This window comes from Cyprinodon variegatus, unplaced genomic scaffold (genome assembly GCF_000732505.1).
Source record: "Cyprinodon variegatus isolate N-32 unplaced genomic scaffold, C_variegatus-1.0 Scaffold212, whole genome shotgun sequence".
NCBI classification, from domain to species: Eukaryota; Metazoa; Chordata; class Actinopteri; order Cyprinodontiformes; family Cyprinodontidae; genus Cyprinodon; species Cyprinodon variegatus.
This window is the reverse complement of record NW_015150665.1, coordinates 61,402-72,799: the sequence shown is the minus strand read 5'-3', so window position 1 is coordinate 72,799 and position 11,398 is coordinate 61,402. Positions and strand designations below refer to the sequence as shown.

At 36.8% G+C, this 11,398-nt stretch overlaps 1 protein-coding gene across 1 annotated transcript; it reads left to right on the top strand.

Moving 5' to 3' along the window:
* The first annotated feature begins 1,867 nt into the window (after window positions 1-1,867).
* Window positions 1,868-9,311, top strand: grk1 (G protein-coupled receptor kinase 1). Its single transcript, XM_015380375.1, has 7 exons — window positions 1,868-2,569; window positions 4,403-4,530; window positions 4,658-4,815; window positions 6,997-7,080; window positions 7,846-7,970; window positions 8,084-8,285; window positions 9,019-9,311. Exons 1-7 carry the CDS (start codon window positions 1,868-1,870, stop codon window positions 9,309-9,311), a joined length of 1,692 nt encoding a protein of 563 aa, XP_015235861.1.
* Window positions 9,312-11,398: the final 2,087 nt, after the last annotated feature.

Below are 11,398 nucleotides of genomic sequence, written 5' to 3'. Positions count from 1 at the left end.
CATTTCTGTTTATTTTTATATTCCTTTTTGGGTAAGGTTTCATTTCTGTTTGTCATTTATAAACATTGCATTAATGTCTTCATTTGTATTTGCAGTGTTGAACCCAGTTAAATTAATTTCTCTTTAGAAAAAAGTTATTTGTCCTGATTATCAGTTTTTGTGTGTCTAAAGATTCATCGTCATTATTAGGGACACCTGCTTTTTCAGAATCCTGATTTCTTGATTTCATGTTTTATATATTTTTTAAACAAAATATGGAAAGCTAATAGTTTTCATTCAAATAAAAAAAAAGACAAAGCTAACTTGAATATTTTTCTGCTGTTGTTTTACCCAGTAGCAAAAATAATTGAACAGCTCCCATTCATAAATCCACGTGATTGTTATTTTCCAAAGGGGTCCTAGGAGATGTGGAAACCCTAACAACCGTGTGACGCTCAGCTGTGAATGAGACAGCAGCACACGTGTCGAGTTGTGTGTTTGCAAGCATGTGTGCAGACCTGCTTAAGCTGATAACCTACAAACTATGCAGTCAGCACATCTCTGTAAGACCTCATCCTATTAGTTGGAGGGGATGATTAATAACAGACTTGTAAGGATTTTTTTTTTTAACTGATTTTGTTTTCACTCTTCGTAAACTTTGTCATATAGTTAGCAGTACTCGTCATAATGATTTACTCTGACAGTCACTCCTGTGCACTAGTTGGTGATATGCAGATGTTAGGAGAGTACAAAAAAGAATTACTCCAGTACAGTAATCTTGATAAAACCTTCTCTTAAATACAAGTGAAATTACTGGTACAAAATATTTCAAGTATGCAAAATAAAAATTACCTAAAATGTAAGTTTATGTCAAAATTATTTAGTAATTTCTTTGGAAGCAGAAAAAATCCTGCTTTTCTATTTCCAAAAAGAAAAGAGGAAATATTGGCTTTAAACTTTTATTATAAAACTGAGGCAATAAGTAGGAGGATAAATAAGAATTGTGGAAATAAAATCTTAAATCAGTTTAGCACCAACAGCGGTAAAATGTTCTGTACACTTCTATATAGCACTTTATTTTGCTTCTATTTCTTCTGATAAACACAGCTTATGTCAAGTTGTGTTCAGATTAAAATTTTTGTTACAATGTTTATAAAAAGCAAATAAGGGATATGAATTAAATATAAGGTGTTATTCTTTAAACAACAGGCTAAAGCAAGATAGATAGATAGAGAGATAGATAGATAGATAATGTAGGATGATCCTATATTCTGGACTGTTTCCTATTTTCTTTCCAAAAAAGCTTTAAGACCTGATGCCTCTTCTCCTTCCTTCCATTGCTTATTATTATTATTGTTATTAAAGATCAATTGTTCTCACTTTTCAGGAACAAAAACTGGGCTGAAAAGAGATAAAGAATTAAAAATCAAAGAAAAAGTAAAATAAAGGAGGATTAGAAAATCTACAGAAGTACTGATTAAAACCAGTCTGAGAAACTGCATGAGGCCATCATTCAAATGAATTACTGAATATTCTGCCTGGAGTACAATCTCATCTTTTGCTTCTTTTGTCTTTTCCATGTTTTTATCTTCCACTCTCTTACAGCCGGCACATGGGTAAGCACTGGAAGTGGCATTAAAGAGATAACAGGGTGGATAAATCCCTTTGGAGAAAGTTGATGAGTCAGGCAGATCTGCATATGTGTCTGCATGTGTGTGAAGGGACCAGAAGGACCTGTGAGCTTCAGTCATCAGCTCACTGAGTTCACTGTGACAGTCTGCAGCCATCTGAATCCCTGAAAGACAAAGAAGTCGTCTACCTGTTGGTACTTTCAGTGTGTTTCTTGTATATATTCAGCTTCTTTTATACAGATTTCCTCTGTATCTCCATGGATATCGGGGGTCTGACAACAGTGGTGGCCAACTCTGCTTACATCTCTGCCCGTGGCAGCTTTGATGGCACTGCCAACCCAGCTGTCAACCGGGACAAGAAGTACCGATCCCGTCTAAAGCTGCCTCACATTACAGTCTGTGAAGGTCTGCGTGAAACCTTAGATCTGGGCTTCAACACGGTCTGTGTGGAGCAGCCCATTGGCAAACGCCTTTTCCAGGAGTTCTTGGAGGCCAACAATGAGTACAAAGGTCCCTGCCGTCTATGGAAGGACATTGAAGACTACAACATGGCTGAGGATGAGGACAGAGCCAACAAAGCAAGCAAGATCTTGTCTCGGTACATGGAGCCTAATGCTAAGTATAACTGCCCCTTTCTGCCGGAAAATGGGATCACAAAGGTGAAAGAGAAACACCAAGAGGCTGGTGATGATCTTTTCAATGAGACCATGGACAGTGTGATGGACTTCCTGAAAGAAGTGCCCTACACTTTTTTTCTGGAGAGTATGTATCTGAAGAGGTTCCTGCAGTGGAAGTGGCTAGAGATGCAGCCAATAGGAGACGACTGGTTTCTGGATTTTCGTGTTTTGGGTAAAGGTGGTTTCGGGGAGGTTTCTGCCTGTCAGATGAAAGGCACAGGGAAACTGTATGCATGCAAAAAGCTCAACAAGAAGAGACTAAAGAAGAGGAAAGGTTATGAGGTAAGAGTGTTAACAGTCAGAGAAACAGGACTACACTGAAAAACAGGCCGAGCTCGAACATTTATACCGAGTCTTCCCTCTTTTGTTAATGTAAAACAAGCAGATCAAACTGAACACAAAGAAGTTTATGTTTGCTTTCTCTTAAAAAACATCACAGCTTTGAGTATTAAAGGTGGATCAAAGTGTGTGTGTGTGGGTGGGGGAGTTGGGGGTGGTGGATGGGAGGGGGTAATCATGGGACCACAGAAAATTGAGAGATAAAATGAGAAAAAATATATTATAAAAAATGTGTTGGTTTAAATTATTATAAAATATGTTTTAATCGTTACTATGATATTATGAGCAACCCTAAGGATCCTTTTCAGATGACTATTTAACAAAAACAAAGGTCCTTCCTCTGCACTGATACTGCACTAAGATGTACAACAACTCAATGAAAAAGATCCCTATGAGTTACAAAAACATTGTATTTTCCCTCTGGATTATCAAACATTTAATCTAATAGTATTACATTAGAATGAAAATGCAACCTTGGCTTCCAGGTTTCTGAAAAACCTTTTCCCTTTTGCAATGTGTTTTGTGTGAGTCTGGCTTTTCTACTTTAAACGTAAAAAAAACAAGACGTCGGCCACCTCTACACCTTGACAATAACGACATGCATATGGAGATGACCAGGCCTCACACTACACACACACACACACACACACACACACACACAAACACACACACCCCTTTGTCTGTGAGAGGCTGGATTTCTTTTGCTTTCTTCTAACGGTTTGATAAAAAGTTTGTTTTTACAATGAGTATGATAGTGTTGAAAACATGCTGGTTAAAATGCTCATGCCAAGTGAGCATAATTCAAGGTAAATAAAGATGAGAGAAATGAAAGGATTTTAAAATTGCCCAAATTGAATTGACCAAAATTGAATTCAATTAAATTGAATTAAAAGTTGGATTGTCTAATTTCACAAGCATTTTATCTAATTATCTTATTTTAAGAGTGAAAATACTCGTTCCATTGGCAAATCTCATTTACCTACTCAAATTAAGGGTAAATACACTTTATTTAAGATTTCACATCCACACATCAAAATATCAGATCTTTACATTTTTAAACAATGATGTTACTTCTATGTTACTACTATTTTTTTTCTAAAAAGTGTACAAACATTAGATTCCAGAGAACTTAGAAATTTTTGGAATTTACATAAGATTTCAAAGATGTGCTGCATGTACAAGATGTTATCATACAAAGGAGAATGACCATTGTTTCACAGTTGATCCGGCAAAAATTTAGGAAGGCTGTTTATGAGCTGAAATTTAAATTTCATGCATACTGTTTCTAATAAAAATACAATTATAAAAGGATAGAGTTTTTCAGTGTAGGTTTAATTGAACTGTCTTTACTACACTGAGAATATGTTAAAAGCTGTGCTCCAAACAAAACAGAAATCAAACTTTTACCATGTTTTTTATTAGCATTTTCTTTTAATACAGTGGACATAGTCTGTGGGTTGAACAGAACACTCTGATTAAGAAAAGTGAACTGTCGTTTAATGGTTTTAAACAGTGAAACGGGCTTTATATGTAAATGATTTCTGCCGTAGTGAATAGTGAGGAATCACCAAATCACATTCTTCTTTGGAAGACCAGCTTGGGTCAGATTGGGATCTTCCTCACTATAGGTGAAGCACAAATAAATAAATAGCAAAATACGTATAACACACTTAAAGCTGGGCTGATGATTAATTAAAAACCAGGGTGATACATCTCCACCATGAATCCAGATAATTACCATTGTTTACTTATGGCTGTTATCTTCTCTGCCTATAGGGGGCCATGGTGGAGAAAAGGATCCTGGCTCGAGTTCACAGCAGATTCATTGTCTCTCTAGCTTATGCCTTCCAGACCAAAGTCGAGTTATGTCTGGTTATGACCATCATGAACGGGGGAGATCTAAGGTCAGATCTTTTTTGTCACACTTTCAATCTTTTCATTATTGTTAGTTTTGCCTCTGAAGTTCAAATTGTATGTTGCATTGTCCTTCTGTCTCTTATCCATAAGTTTTTTTATTTACTTTTTCTCCAGGTATCACATCTACAATGTGGATGAGAACAACCCAGGCTTTGATGAGCCACGTGCCTGTTACTATGCTGCACAGATTATCCAGGGCATGGAGCACCTCCACCAGAAGAGGATCATCTATAGAGACCTGAAGCCAGAGAATGTACTGCTGGACAATGAGGGTCAGAAAGAAACTCTAAACAATTTAATTTAGTTTATTATGTTTGATTATAACACTCTCATTTTATTAACTTTCTTTAAAAGCCAGAACTATTATGACAATGCACAGTTGTTCAAGAACAAGCATTACAAATGTATAATAAATAGTTATTTAGAGCTAAATTTGAAAAGTCAATAGATCAAAGGTCAACAGAGTAAACTCTCAATTAGTAAGGTCTAGTTCTCAGAGACTCAGTCTAGATCCTGTTCACAAAAAGATGCTTACAAATATAATATCAATTAACCCTATGCATCTTATTGTAAAAGGACAAAGTCTGTCATTACGTGTCCGTCCCATCAAACACACCAGATATATTCAAATATTACTCAGATAACAGATCTACATCATATCACTCATTCATAAATATAGCAACATGCAATTCTCCCCTCTTTTACTCCTTTCCTTTCTTTCAGCCCTTTAGACTAAAAATAGGGAAATTATGAATTACAAATACTTTGTTACTGTACTTAAGTACACTTTTTAGGTATCTATATTTTACTCCATTACTTATTTTTCTTCCTACTTCTGACTTCTACTCATTACATTTTCACACAAGTATCTGTACTTTCTTTTCCTTACATTTTATAAACAAACGTTACTCGTTACTCTCGGCTTCGGTTTAATGTTTATAAATATTTATTTCACATCATGAGCACCATCCAGTGCAGATCATTGGCGCCATCCACATCTAGTGAAAACTAGTGTAATTGGATGAGTCATATAACGCAAACACTCATTGGTTAGCTTTTCGTCAAATTTATGCTGATGCCAAAGGAAATTAGCAGAAGCAAGCAGGTGTTCTTCAAACGTGAATTGTCTATTCCATGCTACAATGTCGATTCTGAAAAAGATGTTGAAAAGTCTGAAAGGTCGGACACAGGGGAGAGCGTATCGGGAGATGGAAATGGAGACCAACAAGACCTCCCTCATCCTTGGCCCTATCTCAAAGAATTTTTTCAAATAGTCGAAAAATTTAGCTTTCAATTCATATAGCGGCATCTGGCTGTTTTTTTTAAAGGTTAATTTATACTTTTATACTTTAAGTAGTTTTTGGGGCACATACTTTTTCACTTTTACTTGAATAAAGAGGTCAAGTTGATACTTTAACTTTTACCAGAGTGTTTTTAAACTGCATATCTATACTTCTACTTAAGTAAGAAATGTGTGTACCTTTGACACCGCTGATCAACGACGAAAGGGGTAACAGACATTTTGAAAAAGGTCCTCTTAAATAGAGTTGAATAGATTATGTGCTTAAGGTTTCTAACTTTGAAGTGGGTTTGATCTCCGTTGGTTTTCTCCATGTCTGGAGGAACACATGGGGGACTTCTCTCAGCTGACACTGCATTAAAGGTATAGTGGAGGATGTTCTTTTTGCGGGTGGATCATCAAAATAAGTGGTCCTACTAACTGTCAATCATTCTGCTGAAATGTTTACGTAAGGCCGCCCTACGTGCTCGTCCCCATTTTCACTTACTGGTGGTGAGTCTGACATAATGGAAAAATTGCAAATCTTCTTTTGGAAAGTAAACTTGTATGAGTGATGCAAACAGCAACTTTTAAACAGCGTGCACGAGGAGAAATGGGCTCCTCTTGCACACGTTCATGCCCTCTAGGAGCAGGTACAAGGTTGTGCGTTTTTTTTAAAGTGGAGATGGTTGGTCTTTTTAGAAATTCGCGAAAATCCTCCACTATACCTTTAACCAAAGGACTCGATGGTTCTCATTATGGATATCCTGCGGCTAGTTATTTGTGTCAGTCCCGACATAAAGGGAGAAATGGAGATAGATTCTACGTTTCTCTCAGGCACCACGGACGTCTGAGGCTCTTTTCTCCATTTCTGGGGTCAATATCTCAAGTCAGGGTCACCAGTTTATGGGAAAATTTCAGTTTGTTAAAAACAAAGTGAAAAAAAAACGAAGCAACTGACTTTGGCTCCTTCTGAGGCGTTTTCTTTAAATTTTGTAGGTTTTTCTCCAGAAAACAATAAACGTTAACCTCCCCTTATATAAATGGGATAACCAGGGTTTATTTGAATATCAAACTTCTTAAAACGGACTCCTTAAACGTTTATCTATGCAGTGTTTAAATGAATGTTTGACTACTTTTCATCTCAAACAATTGCTCTGATATTTCTTTTTAGGTAATGTGCGAATCTCTGATCTTGGTCTGGCTGTGGAGCTGGCTGATGATCAGTTCAAAATCAAAGGCTACGCTGGAACTCCAGGTATGGAGAAAATATTTTACTAATTCAAACAAAACTTCATATTTTACTTAATTTGTAAAATTAGCACAGTAAGAAACTTTCTCTCTGGTAAAATTAATCTTTTACATTAAGAATTTAGCATTTTTATCAGGTTTTGTATATTTATTACGTTACATTGACTTTAAAAGTGACTCTAGAAGGCCTAAAATTAACTCCACCCACTGCTGTCATTGCTATAGAACAATAATATATGCAAATAATACAGATAGTTCACATTAAAAAATTTATAAAATCTTTGTTTTCTTTATTTTTTTACAAATTTCTTGAAAAAGCTACTATATGAAAAAAAGAAAAACTGAATTTCTTTTTAGCTTTGGAATCAGAATGGTTTGACATAATTTCAAAGTCTTCACAAAGGAAGAAAAAAGGTCCTGAAACATTTGGATTATCCTTCAGGCTTTTCTTTCTCTACCTAATGACATTATTTTTAATCCACAAAAAACCTCCCTTTGTGTCTGTTTCTCTTTTATTTCTGACCATTGGAGGGCCTTAAAGTTTAGAAAAATGTAGTGAGGAAAAGAATTTTGTTTAACATTTTAACATTTAATGTATTATTTTTAAAAACAAATGTCGTACATAACTAAGTAGTTACTGGCTGAAGCAACATTTTAAGTGCTTCTAATCCAAATGTCAATTTATTATGACTGTATTTATTATATCCATAAAATAAAATTAAATGCAGTTTCTGCTGCAGCCTAAACAATGTGCCTCTCCTCTTCTGTGAAGGTTTCATGGCTCCTGAACTTCTGAAAGGAGAAGAGTATGACTACTCTGTGGATTATTTTACACTAGGGGTCACCCTCTATGAGTTCATAGCAGCCAAGGGGCCCTTCAGGAGTCGTGGAGAAAAGGTAGCTAGAATACAGGAGTTGTCTGTTTATTTATATATAAGGGACATCTTGGCTTTCTTTCAAATTCCAGAGTTTGATTAAAAGTTAAACGCAGGTTTGATTTGTCTCATCAGGTGGAGAACAAGGTGGTGAAGAAACGGATTCTGGACGATCCTGTAACCTATCCAGAGAAGTTCAGCGAGAACGCCCGCTCCCTCTGTGAGGGGCTGCTGTGCAAAGAGGTTGACAAGAGGCTTGGTTTCAAGGACGGGTCATGTGATGAGCTGAGGGCTCATCCCTTCTTCCAGGACATCAACTGGAGGAAACTGAACGCAGGTCAGTTTCAGAATCAGGGTTAGAATCAGATCAGATATTGCCTAGTAGGTTTGCACTTACAAAGAATTTGACTTGGTGTTGATGGTACACTCAAATTAGATATATTTACAGAGTACAGAATCTATAGCTATATATAATATAAAACATAAAATATACTATATACAATATATAGTATATAGCTATAAACTATATACACAGTAGACTGTGCGTTAATGTAACTCAGGAGGTCTGGAGATGCCGTTGGTGTAGCTTCTAGGTGTGTCAGCATCACAGGGGTCTCTAGGCCTTGTTGATAAGGCTGGTAGCGGGTGAGAAGAAACTGTTCTAGTTGAGTGAGGTTTTGGTCCTGATGAAATGCAACCTCCTGCCAGAGGGACGTTTCTGAAATTAGTTGTAGCTGGGGTGCGAGGAATCAGCCACAATCTTCTCTGCAAGCCTCAGAGTTGTGGAGGCGTACAGATTGTGACAGAAATGAATGTTAAGACACCAGCTTTAGGTCTCAGTATTTTTATTATTATTATTATTTTTGCTCCCTCGACCTTTCTTAAAGGAAAACTGTAAGACAACAATAAAGAAGTCAAAAGAAATGCAATCTTACTGATTTTATTGGAGGCCACACTGTGGTTCTGGGCTGCAGGCAAACAGCTACAATGATCCTTGTTGTTGTTTTTTCTTAAAGGCCATCTACGAAAAATATCCCTGTCTTTAATCTTCAAACTTCTGTCCCCCTCAGGAATCCTGACTCCCCCTTTTGTACCAGACTCCAAGACGGTGTATGCCAAGGACCTGGATAACGTGGGCGCCTTCTCCACGGTAAAAGGCGTGGCTCTGGAAGACGTAGACAATGAGTTCTTCGATGAGTTTGCCACGGGGAACATCCCCATCCCCTGGCAGGAGGAGATGATAGAGACAGGGATCTATGGAGAGCTCAACGCGTGGGGCCCCGGTGGTACCCTGCCCAACGACCTGCGGCGGGAGTCCATCCTGGAGCAGCCGCCCAAGTCCTCCACCTGCACGGTGTCCTGAATGCTCAAGATAGCCGCAAAGATACCCTTTATAAATAATGTAAATTGTCATGACGAGCACTTTATGCAATATTCGGTTTTATTTTAAGCTGTTGATGTAAGAATGTTTATAGGATTATTGTACCTTTAATAATCTTTTGATGTAGGAATTTCTCAACAGTTCAGGTATTTAATATGTCATCATCCTACTATAGAAACTTTATTTAAACTTGTTCCTGCAAAATAAACTTGTTTCTTTGCGACACTGTCACAACAATCAGCTAGGAATGAAAAATGTGAATTTATTTTATTTTTTTATTTCTCCACGACAGAAATGAAAAACAGAGCATTTATATTTCCTACTTTAGTTTTTTGTCTGCTGAGCTAAGCTGTTTCTTTAAGCATTAATAGAGACTGCATGTACTACTCCTTTTTTCTGTTATTAGTTTCCATCATCTGTCTTAATATGCTTCCTCCATGTGTAATAATAGTTTCATATGTTTAATGTTTTTTACTGCTGTCTCTAAATTCAAATAAATTCATCACTTTGGATTTAAACCGGATCTGATTTTCATAGTAATAATTCATCAAGGCGATTTTTTATACAAACTCTTTCCTTTCATCACTGTTTTAGTTTCAGGACCTTATTAACGAGTCAACCTTTTTTATTTCTATCATGCAAATGTTTCATGTTTAATACTCTGATTTTTGTAATTACAATATACTTTTGGATTTTCCACCATTTGGAGACTTGGCAACTTCACAAGTTAGGATTGTTTTATTATTTTTCTCTGACAGCACAAAAGTGTTATAATATTGGCACTTATTACTGGCCTGATTGCTCATTTCAGTCACCTGTCCAATTCTGCCTGGTTTTCTCATCACTACTCATTGTATACACCTGTTCCAGCTTCTATTTTAAGTACTTGCTCCCAGTCGTCAGTGCCAGATTATTCTCAAGCCCTTGGTGTGAGTTTTTTAGCTTTACTTTTATAGTGTTCTGATTGCCTGATCCTGACCCGTTTCTTTATTTGGACCTTTGAGCCTGCCTGCCCCTGTCCTGATCTGTTTGCCTGACCTGTCTTCGGATTCTGTTGGATTCTATTGTGAACTGAACCTGGATCTGCCTTTGGACTTCGTCCTCTGGATTATCCTGCTTTCCTTCGTCTTCTTGGATCTGATCTGTCAGTTCTGTGTTCTTTAAGGCTTCAGGGTTTGGAACTCTTTGTGCGGCAACTACTACGTTTTGTCAGCTGAGTGGTTGGTATCTACCTCCTTCTCTGGGCACGGATGGTACTCTAAACCAGGTTAGGGCTCACACGTTCAGATTATCCTTTTGTGGTCATTTACCTGTGTTTTCCCTCTCCAGAGTTACCTGCCTCAGACGCCTTATCCACTGCTACTACAAATCTGCAAATGTTCCATTTTAAAATAAAGGCTTTTGAAGTTATCCCACTGTCTGTCTAGTCTGAATACTGGATCCCTCTGTTCTGAGTCATTAGAAAAAGGACAACCTTTGGTGTGTAGTTTGTTTGTCCAAGCCATTTATTATTTTTAAAGATTAATATCCCCCTTCCCTTTTAAATAAAGTGTTCTCTTTTTCTTATTTTGGAGAGGCTGTAACAGCAGTGGATCTATGTTATATTATTTCACACCACAGCGAAACAAGTCACAGCTTACAATTGTATGTTTGTAGACTTTCTGGTGGCCTTAAGAAATGAATGTATTAAACAAAACTTGCTTTTATTTTACAGTAATTGTTTGGGTGAGAAATTGTGACAGCAGGGATTAAAACAAACAAGAAAAACAACATAAAAAAAGAGATTATTTCTCCTCTGAATAAAAAAGAGGTGAGTTTTTCTGATTGTTTTTTTTTTTTCAATAAGACTTGTGCCACTAAAGCAAAGGATGAGTTTCGTTTAAAGTTTTAAAACAAAAAAGAGTGGACGGTAACTTTTGATCTATGTGATACACTGAACTATCATGTAGAACATGAACTCTTGCATGGAATGCGTTTGATTTAGTTGATTTGATTTCTCTACTATTTGGCCCAATTGGAACCTGATGATTATAAAAACAAAGAATCATGATTTTGAAGGAAAAGGATAT

Coding starts and splice junctions, on each gene's coding strand:
- grk1 (XM_015380375.1), top strand. CDS start 1,868: ATGGATATCGGGGGTCTGACAACAGTGGTGGCCAACTCTGCTTACATC. Junction 7,081..7,845: donor AGGCTACGCTGGAACTCCAG/GTATGGAGAAAA, acceptor TCTTCTGTGAAG/GTTTCATGGCTCCTGAACTT. Junction 7,971..8,083: donor TCAGGAGTCGTGGAGAAAAG/GTAGCTAGAATA, acceptor TTGTCTCATCAG/GTGGAGAACAAGGTGGTGAA.